The 13,512-nt window shown below is 43.0% G+C and overlaps 1 protein-coding gene across 3 annotated transcripts in view; it reads left to right on the forward strand.

The window, feature by feature from the left end:
- Nucleotides 1–13,512, forward strand: part of RABGEF1 (RAB guanine nucleotide exchange factor 1) — a 61,103-nt gene that overhangs the window by 45,246 nt on the left and 2,345 nt on the right. For all 3 annotated transcript variants that reach the window (XM_030300222.2, XM_030300221.1, XM_030300220.2), the window contains exons 5-8: nucleotides 1,871–1,952; nucleotides 3,100–3,232; nucleotides 4,478–4,569; nucleotides 9,375–9,631. In XM_030300222.2, the coding sequence (XP_030156082.1) occupies nucleotides 1,871–1,952; nucleotides 3,100–3,232; nucleotides 4,478–4,569; nucleotides 9,375–9,631 (564 nt within the window). The remainder of the gene's footprint in view (nucleotides 1–1,870; nucleotides 1,953–3,099; nucleotides 3,233–4,477; nucleotides 4,570–9,374; nucleotides 9,632–13,512) is intronic.

Genomic DNA, 13,512 nt, shown 5'->3' on the forward strand with positions numbered 1-13,512 from the left:
AGACCTCAGAACAATTGGGTAACCTGGCAGGGTAAGCGGGAAGGAGGAAGGGGTGGTGATTGTGAGTGCAGGCTTCAGCATTCATCTGATGGACAACCATTGGAAGTATGACGCTCCGATGATTAATCTCATTCTGTGCTCAGATCCGAATCTCAGATGATCAGTTGGACTGTGGGGTGCAGGATAGATTGAAAAGTGAGAAACGTCAAAGTTGGGGAGAGCAGCTATACTCGAGGGGAGGGTTGCTGAGGCCCAAACCAGGAAAGGATACGTGGGAGGGACATTGTAAAAGGCAGAACGACACCATCTGGACCCTAACGCGTCTTTCGGGATTTAAGCCAGAGTGACCGGGTCTGCATGCTTTCACCAAGGCCTTATGGGCCCTTGCCTGCATGCTGTCATTGGCCTGCATAGAGGCAGGCTGTGAAAAACGGTCCTGTGGAATTTGTCCTGGGCCATGATCATGCCCTTCTACAGTGAGTCTTTAGGAGAATCCTTGAGAGAAATTTCTGGGTTTGGTGTCAGAATTTCACCTGAAGGGTTCATTTGCATTTATATTTTGAACACCCAATTATGTGACTATTTTTGTCTTGGTGATGATTGCTAGAAAGTTTAGTTAGAGACTAAACTGGACTGACTGGACTAATTTCTCTATCTTTAAGGACTACATTTTTCTGTTGTTCCTGCCTCTGTATTCTGTTTCTCTCCATGTTTTGTGTTTCTTCCTATCATCTTCTAGTTGTTTTTAAGTGTTTATTTATTTATTTATTTATTTTGAGAGAGAGAGAGAAAGAGAGAAAGACAGAGTGCAAGAGGGGTAAGGGCAGAGAGAGAGGGAGACACAGAATCCTAAGCAGGCTCCAGGCTCTGAGCTGTAAGCAGAGCCGACACAGGACTCGCACCCATGAACTATGAGATCATGACCTGAGTCAAAGTTGGACCCTTAACCGACTGAGCCACCCAAGCATCCCTATCATCTTCTAGTTAACTGTGCTAAACTGTGTTTATATTTTTTAATGTTTATTTCTTTTTGAGAGAGAAAGGGACACACAGAGTTCGAGCAGGGGAGGGGCAGAGAGAGGGAGACACAGAACCCGAAGCAGGCTCCAGGCTCTGAGCTGTCAGTACAGAGCCCGATGCAGGGCTTGAACTCATGAACTCATGAGCCACCTGGGCTCCCTGAACTGTGTTTATATTTTATGTAGACTTTATTCTTGAAAAGAAAGTAGGGAATAAGTATACATATTATACCACATAATGAGTAAACCCAAATAAAAATTACGAAGACCATTATTGTAGGGGCCCTGGAGAAATAAATACACGTACATGGCTAATGACTCTGCATTGGGAGTTTCTGAGGATTGCAATCTAGCAGTAGATACTTAGAGATACAAAGTTGTTCATATTTATTGAACTGTTAATGTCACTCTTGAAACTGTATCACAAAGAAATAACCCAAGAGAAACAGTCCACACAATTGTACATAATAGTGAAAAAAAAAGAGAGGAACCCAAATGCACAGTGGTAGAGACTGGTTAAATACATCATTTAATATAATGGGATGTGAGAAAGCCACCAAAAATGATTAAGTAGATCAGATAAATAGAAATGCACATAAGTGTGTAAATTATCAAAATATGCATTATACCATGTAGGAATACATATATACATCAAAAGAAATAAGAGGTCATGGGGTGTTGTAAATAACATTACAGGACAGACTTTTCTTTTCTACAGGGTTATATAATTGGTGGGTACTTTTGAGATTAGCACCAATTAAGGAGTGGATTTTGGAAACTTTATAAAATTTAGAGCTTTATGCGTGATCTTTCTTCAGCTACCAAGCAACCTCTTTGTCCCTTTTTTTCAGGATTTAAGCATTGAGGAACAGTCAGAGTTTACTCAGGATTTTTACCAGAATGTGACTGAAAGAATGCAGACTCGTGGAAAAGGTAATACTTTGGTAGCCAGCCATTAAGGGATTGCTGGTCAGTTGTACAGAGTCTGACCTTTGAGTCTTTTAGAACTTTCTCTGTTTCTCTGATGGCCTGGCTGGTTTGCCAACTCTGTCCTATAAATGACTCCACTGACATCCTGGTAGCTGGTCTTATCCTTAGAGTGTCTTTCAATACCACCATGTGTACCATTCCAAAGTAATCACAGCAGTTGGGTAATTTATTGAACAATGTTTAATAATTCCACTAGGGGTAGGGGCAGAGTTGATTAAAACCCATTTAGGAGGCTTCTAAATGAAACCCCCATCTTGGAATCACCATTATGGTGAGTCATTTTTCATGATTATGTATTCCTCAGATGGGTGGGGGTGGAATAAAAATTGAGAATCAGGGACTTAGAGCTGTAGGGTTTTCGAGATTTTCTTGAATTTGACTTCCATTGATGTTGGGTTTTAGGATATACTTAGCATACATGTATAAATGAGAAATAAGCCCCACCTGTACACCTCCAAATCTCCAAGGTTTTATAGTAAACCTCAGAAAAAATGGAAGAGTGGGTTGCTGTCATTCTGTTTTTGGAATTTCAAGTGCTTTTCTAATGTAGCAATAGGGTGTGAGCCATGCTGAGGTCTTCCCACTTGGCAAGGCATGCAACCTATTAGGTCCCGCCAAGCAGCTTAGGTTAGAACTGGCAGTTCTGTGAGAGGCAGTCCCAAAAATTGAGGTTAAGGTTTTAAAGGGTATTTTTTATTTTTTTATTTAAAAAGATTTTTTTAAATATTTATTTATTCTTGAGAGAGAGAGAGACAGAGCATGAGTGGGGGAGGGGCAAAGAGACAGACACACAGAATCCGAAGCAGGCTCCAGGCTCTGTGCCGTCAGCACAGCGCCTGACCCGGGGCTCAAACTCACAAACTGTGAGATCATGACCTGAGCCAAAGTCAGACACTTAACCGACTGAGCCACCCAGGGGCCCCTAAAGGATATTTTTTAATGTAACATCTTGTACTTTTGTTTCTGGGTATATTTAATGTATTAACTAGTAAATTAGTTTTCTGCTATGTCGGAAAAACTATGAAAACATATTCTTAATTTAAACTGTCCATCCCTCTCTTGAGCTTTTATGTCCATTTGGATATTTCAGTGCCTCCGGAAAAAGTTGAGAAGATAATGGATCAGATCGAAAAGTACATCATGACTCGTCTCTATAAGTATGTGTTCTGTCCAGAAACTACCGATGATGAGAAGAAAGATCTCGCTATTCAAAAGAGGATCCGGTAGTTGGTTGTTTTGCTTTGTCTTGTGTTTACTACCTACCATGGGAAGAACACGTTGTGGGAGAACAGAGCACTTGCATTTCAAACCTTGAGAGCAAATAACAGCAAAGGGACCTGCCATCCTTAGCACTGAGCTTCTTTGTGGTGTAGAAAGACCAGGAATATGGTAAATTGCCAGGAGGAAAGGCCTGGAATCACCTTCTTGCTTATCCTTCTGACTCCAGCAGCTTTAGATGAGAAGCAGATCCAGTGTTTGAGATTGTTTCAAAATCTCCAAAACTTCCAAGGAACAGGTGGAAATTTCATTACTTCTCATTGCTTTGTCCCGTCTTGTGAGGCAGGAAGTTAAGCTGGACATACCCATATTAAGGTGTCATTATTCCCCCCCCCCAACCAGTGGTGCTCCTTATTTAGTTGTTCCTCCAATCACATCCTCCCCCTAGCACTGGGTTGATAACACTTCCCAAAGTGCTTAATCTTCCGTGGGCAGTAGAGTGGGCTCTATTCCCCCAGGGCTCTATTCTGGTGGCAGTGAAACACTTAGGAAATAGGCCATCTAAATGTGGGAATAGGTCTGAGATTGGTTGTGCACAGGTGTTTCTGGAGGAGGGGGCCTAGGAACCCAAACGGTGTTCCCAGACAGTGGGGCTGGTAATTGGTAGATCTGTTCTTGGTAGTGTCACCCCAGAAGTGAGGACTTGGTATTGGGAAGGTGACAGATGGAGCCAGAAGGAGCTAGATGGGCTTTGGACTGACATGCAGGGTGAGAGCATTTGTCAGACAACCGGTGAGGGTCAGCAGCAGAGTCTCTGCTGGGAAGCTAGGGTGTGGCCAGGAAATTCAGTGATCCAGACTAGGGCGACACACACTTGTTGACCTCTTACTCAGTCTCATAAGTTGAAGGCAGAGCCTAAGTGGACATTAAGCGTGATGGACAGTGAAGAGAGGAAGCAGCAGATTCTTCTCAGATCTTTATCCTCAAATATCTCTTCAGCCTCAGTATAATCTCATTTCAACCAGTAAAGTTGTCTTCTGCTTTCCTTGTGATAAGTGCCGAAGAGAAGCCTCATTTAAGGATTCTAGTTACTTCAGCTCAGCCCCTAATATGTTCAGCAGCGATATGCTTGGGCCTACAATGGCCTCATTAGTCAGTGGTGTCCCATATTTCCCCTTAACTGAAGGACATGACAAGACAAATGGCTGCAGTGTATTCTTGGGATTTTTACTGTCTTTCCCTCTTTGTAGAGCCCTGCACTGGGTTACACCTCAGATGCTTTGCGTCCCTGTTAATGAAGAAATTTCCGAAGTATCTGATATGGTGGTGAAAGCAATCACAGGTCAGTGAAACTGAGAGCTTTCTTATCTGGGTGTTTCTCCTTGAAGTTAACATAAATCCATACTTAAGTCAGTGAGCAGCCAGACAGTAAGGTATATTGGAATGTGGGAGAAGCGTTTTGCAAGAGTGCTAGTTTTATAAATTTGAAGCATTCACATTAGCAGGTAAACTACATTTCCCCTTTATTTTCTGTGACCAGGGTCTCTTATTTCTTGGGCATTGAACTAAACCAAGGTCAAATGCAGCTAAGGCTAATTTCTTAAAACTCAGTGGCGTTTGTATATTCAAAATAATTTTAGAGGGAGGAAGGGAGTTGGTGGTACAAGGTACTCCCCGAGCTGAAGTTACATATTAAAATGATGTCTCTCTAATTGGCTAATTAGAGATGTGCTTTGGATTATTTTTCTGGTTTGTCTAAGAAGTAAATGAAGTGCCCTGAATTGATGTGGTTCCAGCATCCTGGACAGGTCCAGACACCTAATAAGGTTTCTGTTTCTTAGTCATAGGAATAGCCCAGCAGAAATAGCCCACGAAAATTTTAAAAAAGCAAAGAACCAAAACAAATTGCTCCTACTAGAGAAGACATCCAACCTTGGCCAGCTTCTCCTCAATTAAGAAGAGTTGGAAAGACTTGCCCATTTAGAGATTGTTAGTGAAATTCTGCTGGGAAAGAAAGTTAGTTGCTCAGCTGCTATTAGCAGTGTTGGAGGCAAACCGTTAGGTAGGCTCCTTTGGTTGTAAGAATTAGAGACTCACTCATGTTACAGGAAGAAATAGGGGGTTACTTAAGAGATGATCAAGGTAGGAAAGGAAGCCACACTCTCATGGAAACTTAGCTCCACAGCCCCTCTGGGGACTGGGATATCTGCTGTTAACGTGATTCTTGCGCTCTTTCAGGTTCTGCTTCTCTTTGTATATCTCTGCATTTTAACTCCTGTTATTAAATGAATTGTTTTCTGTAATTCCCCTTGCAGAGTCTAACTGGCCTAGCTAAATACTGTCATCTTTGTTGTTCAAAGCTTTTCTGCAAGGCTGTGTTATAGGCTTCATGAATTGACTCCTTTGGGTCAAGGCCCACCCCCACTCCTACCTTTTGCTCAGGGAACATCATAAGAGATTGAAGGTGAGAAGCCTGGATATGGACATTGTACTTGTGTTTTTTCCCAAAGACTCTTACTAAGTTCAAGACCAATTGGTTTATGTTTAAAGTACTTCAAAGGAGTTTATGTTTGGGACTCTTTTCTGAAATGCCATAGGATAGACCTTATAAAACCAGAAACTACAGGAGCCAGACCATTGTTTGCTTAAGAATAGAACTAAGAGGATTTTAATACATCAACAGTTTGTTAATAGAATTTGAGAGATGAAACTTTTTTCTCTCAAGTCATCTGAGTTGGAGTTTGAAGAGATATTTTAGTAGTAGAAATTTGGCCACAAGATTTTATTTTATTTTTTAATGTTTACTCTGAGAGAGAGAGAGAGAGAGAAGAAGAAGAAGGAGGAGGAGGAGGAGCAGTGAGAGAGAGAGAATCCCAAGTGGGCACCACACCGTCAGCACAGAGCCTGATGTGGGTTGGAACCCACAAACCATAAGATCATGACCTGACCCAAAACCAAGAGTCAGACACTCAGCCAGCTGAGCCACCCAGGCGCCCCTGGCCATAAAATTTTAAAAGCCTTCTCACTCTTCCTCATCTTAACCCCCATATCTTGCCAATCCAAGTACAGATACGTTCTGCCTCTATGAGAGCCAAAGGTTCTAATGATCACTGTGTTCCTAAGTTGTTAGCCTAAGTACAGGAGTCCCAGAGAGGACAGTCTGTAACAGTGGTCTTAAATATGGAGACATCAGTTAAATGTCTCTACGTTGTCCCAGGTGCTACCAATCAGCACTGTCAGTTTTGTTGATAAATATACCGAATAAGGCATTTTCCGTTTCAGTTGACATCTGTCATCTAGAAGTGGAGGCCACGGATGCTATTAAACATCATGCAAGACAGGACAGTCCCCTACAAAAAAAAAAAAAAATATCTAGTCCAAAATCTCATTAGTGCCAAGGTTGAGGAATCATGACTTGGAGCTACAGCCTACTTTGTTTACAAAACTTCTTGAACGATAAATCTAAGACTTCTGCTAAGATGGAGGCCCCACCCTCAGCCTGTCTTTCCTACTGACTACAAGTAAAAGCCCTGGATGGCAGACACAAAGCAGTTATCTGAGGATTCTGGAAAGTCAATAAGAGCAGACAGATTAGGGCAGGAAATCATTGCTCGAAGAATTAATACAGTGGTGAGTTTCCTGTTGTTATTTCCTCCCGGATCTCCTCCTTTAGGCTTTAGAGCAATGCAAATCATGGAACTAGCTACACATGGGGGTGGGGGGTCCAAAAGAGTTCCCCCCAGAAAATTTCCTTCAGACTAAAGGATACTAGAGGAGGGGTTGCTGCAGGACAAAGAGTGTGACGGAAATCTATACCCCCTTCCCTCTTTACTTTTTTTTCTTTTCCCTTCCCTTCTCTTTTTACACTCTTGGCCCTCCCTCTTGGCAGTGGCAGCTACACATGCATCCAGATAAAAAGTAATTCACTTTTTTTTTTTTTTTTTTTTTTTTTTTTTAAGTCTTAAGTAATCTCTGCATCCCACATGGGGCTCAAATTCATGTTGCCAAGATCAGGAGTCCCATGCTCCTCCAACTGAGCCAGCCAGATGCCCCATTTGGCTCAGTCAGTAGAGCATCTAACTTCGGCTCAGGTCATGATCTCACGGTTTGTGGGTTCGAGCCCCACGTCGGACTCTGTGCTGACAGCTCAGAGCCTGAAGCCTGCTTCGGATTCTGTATCTCCCTCTGTCTCTCCTCCTCCCCCGCTCACGCTCTGTCTCTCTCTCTCTCTCTCAAAAATAAATAAACATTAAAAAAAAATCCAAAAACTTAAAGAATAGGAGCACCTGGGTGGCTCGGTCAGCTAAGTGTCTGACTTCGCCTCAGTCATAATCTCACAGTTCACCGGTTCTAGCCCTGTGTCAGGCTCTGTGCTGACAGCTCTGAGGCTGGAACCTACCTCCGTTTCTGTGTCTCCCTCTCTCTGCCCCTCCCCTGTTTGCATGCTCACATGCATATGCATTCTCTCTCTCTCTCTCTCTCTCTCTCTCTCTCTCTCTCTCCCAGAAATAAATAAACTTTAAAACTTTCTTTAAACAAAACTTAAAGAATAAATAATGAGAGAGTGGTTTAAAATGAGAGAAAGGTTTAAAATAAAAAATAAAAGCCAACAATAAAGGTAGAAAGCTAAACAGGATAAAAACAGTAGTAAAAACAGTTTTTAAAAAGTCTTAAAAATTTTTTTTTCTTAATGTTTTTTCTTGAGAGAGAGGAGGGGGGAGGAGCAGAGAGAGAGAGGGGGAAACACAGAATCTGAAGCAGGCTCCAGGCTCTGAGCTGTCAGCACAAAGCCTGATGCAGGGCTCAAACCCACAAATCCTGGAGCCAAAGTCAGACGCTTAACTAACTGAGCCACCCAGGCACCCCCCTGCCCCAGATCTTTTTTACATACATTCTACTCAAATAGAAAAAGAAAATAGTTTGAGACATGGTAACAATAATTACAACCCATCATTAAAAGAGTAAAGGAACTAAACCATAAAATAAGCAAAAGCATACAATAGACATGTATGTACAGGGACTAGAAGCATTAGGAAGTTAAAATACAGCCTCTGCGCTGTCGGGTGTTTCTGTCCCATACGTTAGTCTTCCATGGCTGGTGGTCCGTGAGGATTCCTCCCAGTAACCGACCTCCGGGATGAGAGCTGGGAGCAGAAAGAACTGTGACATGCGCCATCACCCCACCTAAATCAGAAACTTTTGTTCCTGCTGTTGACCAGAAACTGCTTTCAAATTAACCTGCCTCAGCTCTCTTCTTTCACGTTGCTCCAGATGGCAGGCAGAAAAGCCTATCCAGAGGCGCACTCCCTCCTTCCTCTTCTGTTGTTCTAGTGGTGCTGAACTCCTCCCCACCTCCCGGTCTTTGTGGCACAGGGTGTCCATTTGCAAGAGCCTACCACTTAGTGGTAGTTTGGGGCAGTGAAGTAATTTTTCTCTGAGGGAAATGAATGAGAGTAAATGTATACCCTTGCTTTATCCCCTGTGCTAACTAGTAGGTTATAAACGTCATAAAAGTGCTGTAGGTGTTTGTAGCTGGTGGAGATTTATATGCCGTGGGGACTGGCCGCTATGGACTATACGTGTGATAGATTTTAGCAGCTGTATTTTTATATCCAATACAGTGGTGCTTTGTATAGTACCCACCTTTCTAAAAAGCAGTAGGCTTCCTAAACTGACTTTTACAGTGTATTAGAGGAACAGAAGCAGGAAAAACGCTCTTAATTTTCCAAGGAGCTCATAAGCAGTTCACCATTGTGGTTAAAGGCATGCGTTAGAGAATCAGACTTGAATCTGCCCTCTGTCACTGGCTGTCTATATAATTTTGGGCAAATTATGGAACTTCTCTGAACCTCAGTTCCCTTCCTACAAGTAGTATCCATTGTACAATCTGAGGATGGAAAAGAAATAGCCTTGTGGAGCACAGAAATAATGCATATAATGCCTGGTCTGTGGTTCTGTGCCTGGTTACACATTCTGTAATGATGAGCTAGTGTTTACAGTTTCTGTGGTCAAAGTTTTTTATATACTAAGTTACCTGGTGGAGAAAGGGTTAACCTCTGTAATTTGATAGATTAAAAAATGATTATTCTAATACTTCTTTTATGTAATCATTTTCTCATTGGAAGCAGTGTCTTTTCTGCTTTATAGATATCATTGAAATGGATTCCAAGCGTGTACCTCGAGATAAGTTGGCCTGCATCACCAAGTGTAGCAAGCACATCTTCAATGCCATTAAGATCACCAAGAACGAGCCAGCGTCAGCCGATGACTTTTTACCCACTCTCATCTACATTGTTTTGAAGGGCAACCCCCCACGCCTTCAGTCCAATATCCAGTATATCACCCGCTTCTGCAACCCAAGCCGATTGATGACTGGAGAGGATGGCTACTATTTCACCAATCTGGTAAGGATTTGATTTCCTGGAGTTAACAGAGAGGAACCATTTTAGGGATGTGACACATCACTCACAGGCCTGTGACAGTTTACTGCCCGTGAGTTGAGGAATCAGTAAAGCTAAAGATGCTTGCTTGCTGTCACACAGCACACGTGACTGGGCCGGGCAAACACCCCACCTCTCAGTACTTGACCAGAGATTGTGATCCTCTTACAGGAAACACGATAGTCATGTGGAGGAGTGTCTGTTGCTGTTGGCCATCACTTGCCCAGGTCCTGGTTAAAAGGGCCATTCACTTAGTTGGGTTGTTTCAACCATGAATAAATCAGATCATGGACTTTGATTTCTTTATTGAAAGACTTAAGAATTATTTTTTGCTTTATTTCTATAAATGATCTCTTAGAACTGAATCCTGAGATTTTAGGCAAGGGTCAGTTTAGAGGACGTGAAATGATTTTCAACTGTTGTTAACCGTGCTACTTGATTCTAGGCAAGATGGCATTAAAATATGTGTATCTAAGTTGTAAGGCTGAATACTTCCTTTTACTGACCACTTAACTTTTGTTTGTTTGCTTTAGACTAGATTTACTAATGGATTTGAGCCTCAGAATACCTTATGTGCCTTCTTTCCTGGGTAGGAAGTTGTACAGGGTAATAGGGAGAGGAAACCAGGTTACATAAGGCAGCATTTCTAGTAAATTGTCTAAAAAGACATTTGAAACTAAAAAGACAAGCTTGAATCTCCCAAGCTTCCAGAAATTTGTTGTGATTTATTTTTAAATGCTAAATATGTATTCACTTTTGTGCCTGATTCTGTATTTTGTTTTCCTTTAAGTGGGTTCCCAAAAGTGTATAAATTTCCAGTGCTTCAAAACCTGGACCTGCCCCGGTTAACCTCACCCTCAGCCATGGAATTCAGCTGCTCATTACTGTTGTTGCAGCATCTGGGGATGTGGTTTGCAGGGAGTTGGGAATGCTCTTTTTCTTTTTTCAAGCTCTTATGAAATTCCAGTTAGTTAACATACACCGTAATATTAGTTTTAGATGTAGAATTCAGTGATTCATCACATACAACACCCAGTGCTCATCCGAGTGCACTCCTTAATACCCATCACCCATTTAGCCCATCCTGGGAATGCCCTTTTTCAAAATGATGCTTGTTCCATTATTTGCGGTATTTTTCATCCTCCCAGACACATGGTGGTTTAAACTATACTCCCCCAAAAGTTTAGCTGAAGTTAGCATTTCTTAACATAAGTGAAAACATGCACTTGACTGCCAGGAAGAGCCTTTTGGATTTAGTTCTTTATCTAGAGAACATGAGAGAGTGTGGAAAATCCCTGAGAATTATGAAGATGGAGACGTGGCTGGGAGTAGAGAAATGAGCAGGGCTGGGAGGTGTTTGAGGGTCGTCCTGGTGGTCAACAGTGGAGGCTGCTGGCTCACCTTTTCCCTGCCGCTTCCCAGCACCTTGACCTACAGCTCTGTTAGCACCTTATGTCTCCGTCCTCTTGCTGATTCAGAGTCCGGCTTCTGATCCCTCTGCTCCAGTGAAACTGCTCCGGCAGAAGTCAAATCCCATGAAAACGGTCAGCCTTCATCTTACTTCTTTAACATTCTTGGTAACTCCTTTGTTCTAGAACTTCCTGCCTTTGGATTTCAGAGTTCCACTCCTTACTCGTCTCTTTGTGAGCTCTGTGTCTTCTCAAGTTGGGTTTTTCCGTGGGGTGCTGTCCTCTATGCATCTCTCTCCCTAGGCTGTCTGCTCTGGTCACAGCTCTGCCGTCATCTGCACAGTGATGACACACACACGTCACCTGTTTGCCCTCCTGCTGAGCTCCACTTCGGGCCATTTATTGGGCCTTAGATTTAATTTTTTCAAAACTAAACCTGCTTCCCCACCAAATGGTTTTCTCCTTTCTCATATACACTGTTTCCACTTGGGGCAATAGCATCCATCCATGCCAGGAATGTTAGAATCCTCTGAGATTCCTCCTCCCTCCAGGGACTGCAGCACATCCACGGACACCGTGGGCACCTGTGTGGCAGGGTCAGATGGGCCCATTCTTGTCAGATGAGTCCGTTGTAGTAGATTTGCTAAATATTCCTCAAAAAGATGATTCCCTTTTTTATGTGTAAAATGTTGGATCCTGGGAATGAGTTCTCAGAAGAAATTCTGAGAGCTGCCTGTTTCCCTCTGTTTATATTGCATGTCTTTCTTGTGAAAATAGTTTTTTAAGAAAATGAAAATTCATTTTCTTTGTAAAAAAATTAAATCAATATGAGAAAGTATAGCCAACAGATGTCTGTTTCACTGAGCATTTGCCCAAGGATTTCTGTACTAATAATTGCTCCCGTTTGTTCATTTCTTACTGCCGACCTGTGAGCTAAGCACATTACATGTGCTGGATTGCTTCATTCTCACAATAAATCTGGGTGGTATTTCCCGTTTTACAGATACAGGAACCCCAGAGACAGTAGGTAACTTTCCCCAGGCTCACAAAAACTCCTGGCTAACATATGACGGAGGTGACAACTCAGGTTGCTTGATTTCAAAGCCTGTTCTTTCAGCCACTTGATGTTAAAGGACCACAGGTCCTTAGAGGACCAGAGGTCTGTGTGCCACTCCAGTACCTGCTGATGTGCCCAGTAGCTGGCCAGGCCCTGAGTGAGCATTGTGGGGCTGGCAAGACCTCAAAGGGGAATGGCTTTATGGGATATGTTCCCCAGTCACTTGGCCCTAGAGCTCCCAGTCCCAACAGTGGTTCCTCTGCCCTGCAACATGGCAGGGAAGCAGAGAGTCCGAGTTTGAGGAATCATTCAGTTTTTGTCCACGGGAAGCTCTGTAGCCAGTGTGGAACAAACACTGAAGGTGCCTCCCCCGACATTTCACTCTGTATAAGACCCCTAGACCTTTGAACAACCCAAGGAGAGGACTGAATTTCTCACAGACCCAATGGGAGTTTGCAATGCAACTTTTTTTTTTTTTTCCTAAGGAAGAAATGTATTATTTCAGGTGGGAGTATAAGGAAACATGATTGGGATGCCTGGGTGGCTCAGGTAAGCATCCAGCTCTCGATTTTGGCTCAGGTCATGATCTCATGGTTGTGAGGTCAAGCCCCACATCGGGCTCTGTGCTGGGCATGGAGCCTGCTTAAGATTCTCTCTCTTTCTGCCTCTCCCCTGCTCGGGTGTGCTCACACTCTCTCTCCCTCAAAATAAATGAGTCAGTAAAAGGAAGGAAGGGAGGGAGGGAGGGAGGGAGGGAGGGAGGAAGGAAGGAAGGAAGGAAGGAAGGAAGGAAGGAAGGAAGAGAAAGAAAGAGAAAGAAAGAAACAGATTTGCTGTGAGTTGTTTGTTTTGTTTGGTTATTTATTTTTGAAAGAGTGCAAGCAGGGAAGGGGCAGAGAGAGAGGTACAGAGGATCTGAAGCAGGCTCTGCACTCACAGCAGGGAGCCCAATGTAGTGCTTAGACTCACAAACTGTGAGATCATGACCTGAGCTAAAGTTGAGGCTCAAGCGACTGAGCCACCCAAGTGCCTCTGAGTTGGTAATTCTTGAAGCTGAAGTCCATGGTGGGTCATTACCTGTTTTTTCCTACCCTTTTTTTTTTTTTAACGTTTATTTATTTTTGAGACAGAGACAGAGCATGAACAGGGGAGGGGCAGAGAGAGAGGGAGACACAGACTCTGAAACAGGCTCCAGGCTCTGAGCAGTCAGCACAGAGCCTGACGCGGGGCTCGAACTCACAGACCGTGAGATCATGACCTGAGCCGAAGTCGGACGCTTAACCGACCAAGCCACCCAGGCACCCCATCCTACTTTTGATTGTTTTAAATTCACCATAATAAAAGGATTTAAAAAGATGTATTTGAATACTTGTACCTTT

This window comes from Lynx canadensis, chromosome E3 (assembly GCF_007474595.2).
Source record: "Lynx canadensis isolate LIC74 chromosome E3, mLynCan4.pri.v2, whole genome shotgun sequence".
Classification (NCBI taxonomy): domain Eukaryota; kingdom Metazoa; phylum Chordata; class Mammalia; order Carnivora; family Felidae; genus Lynx; species Lynx canadensis.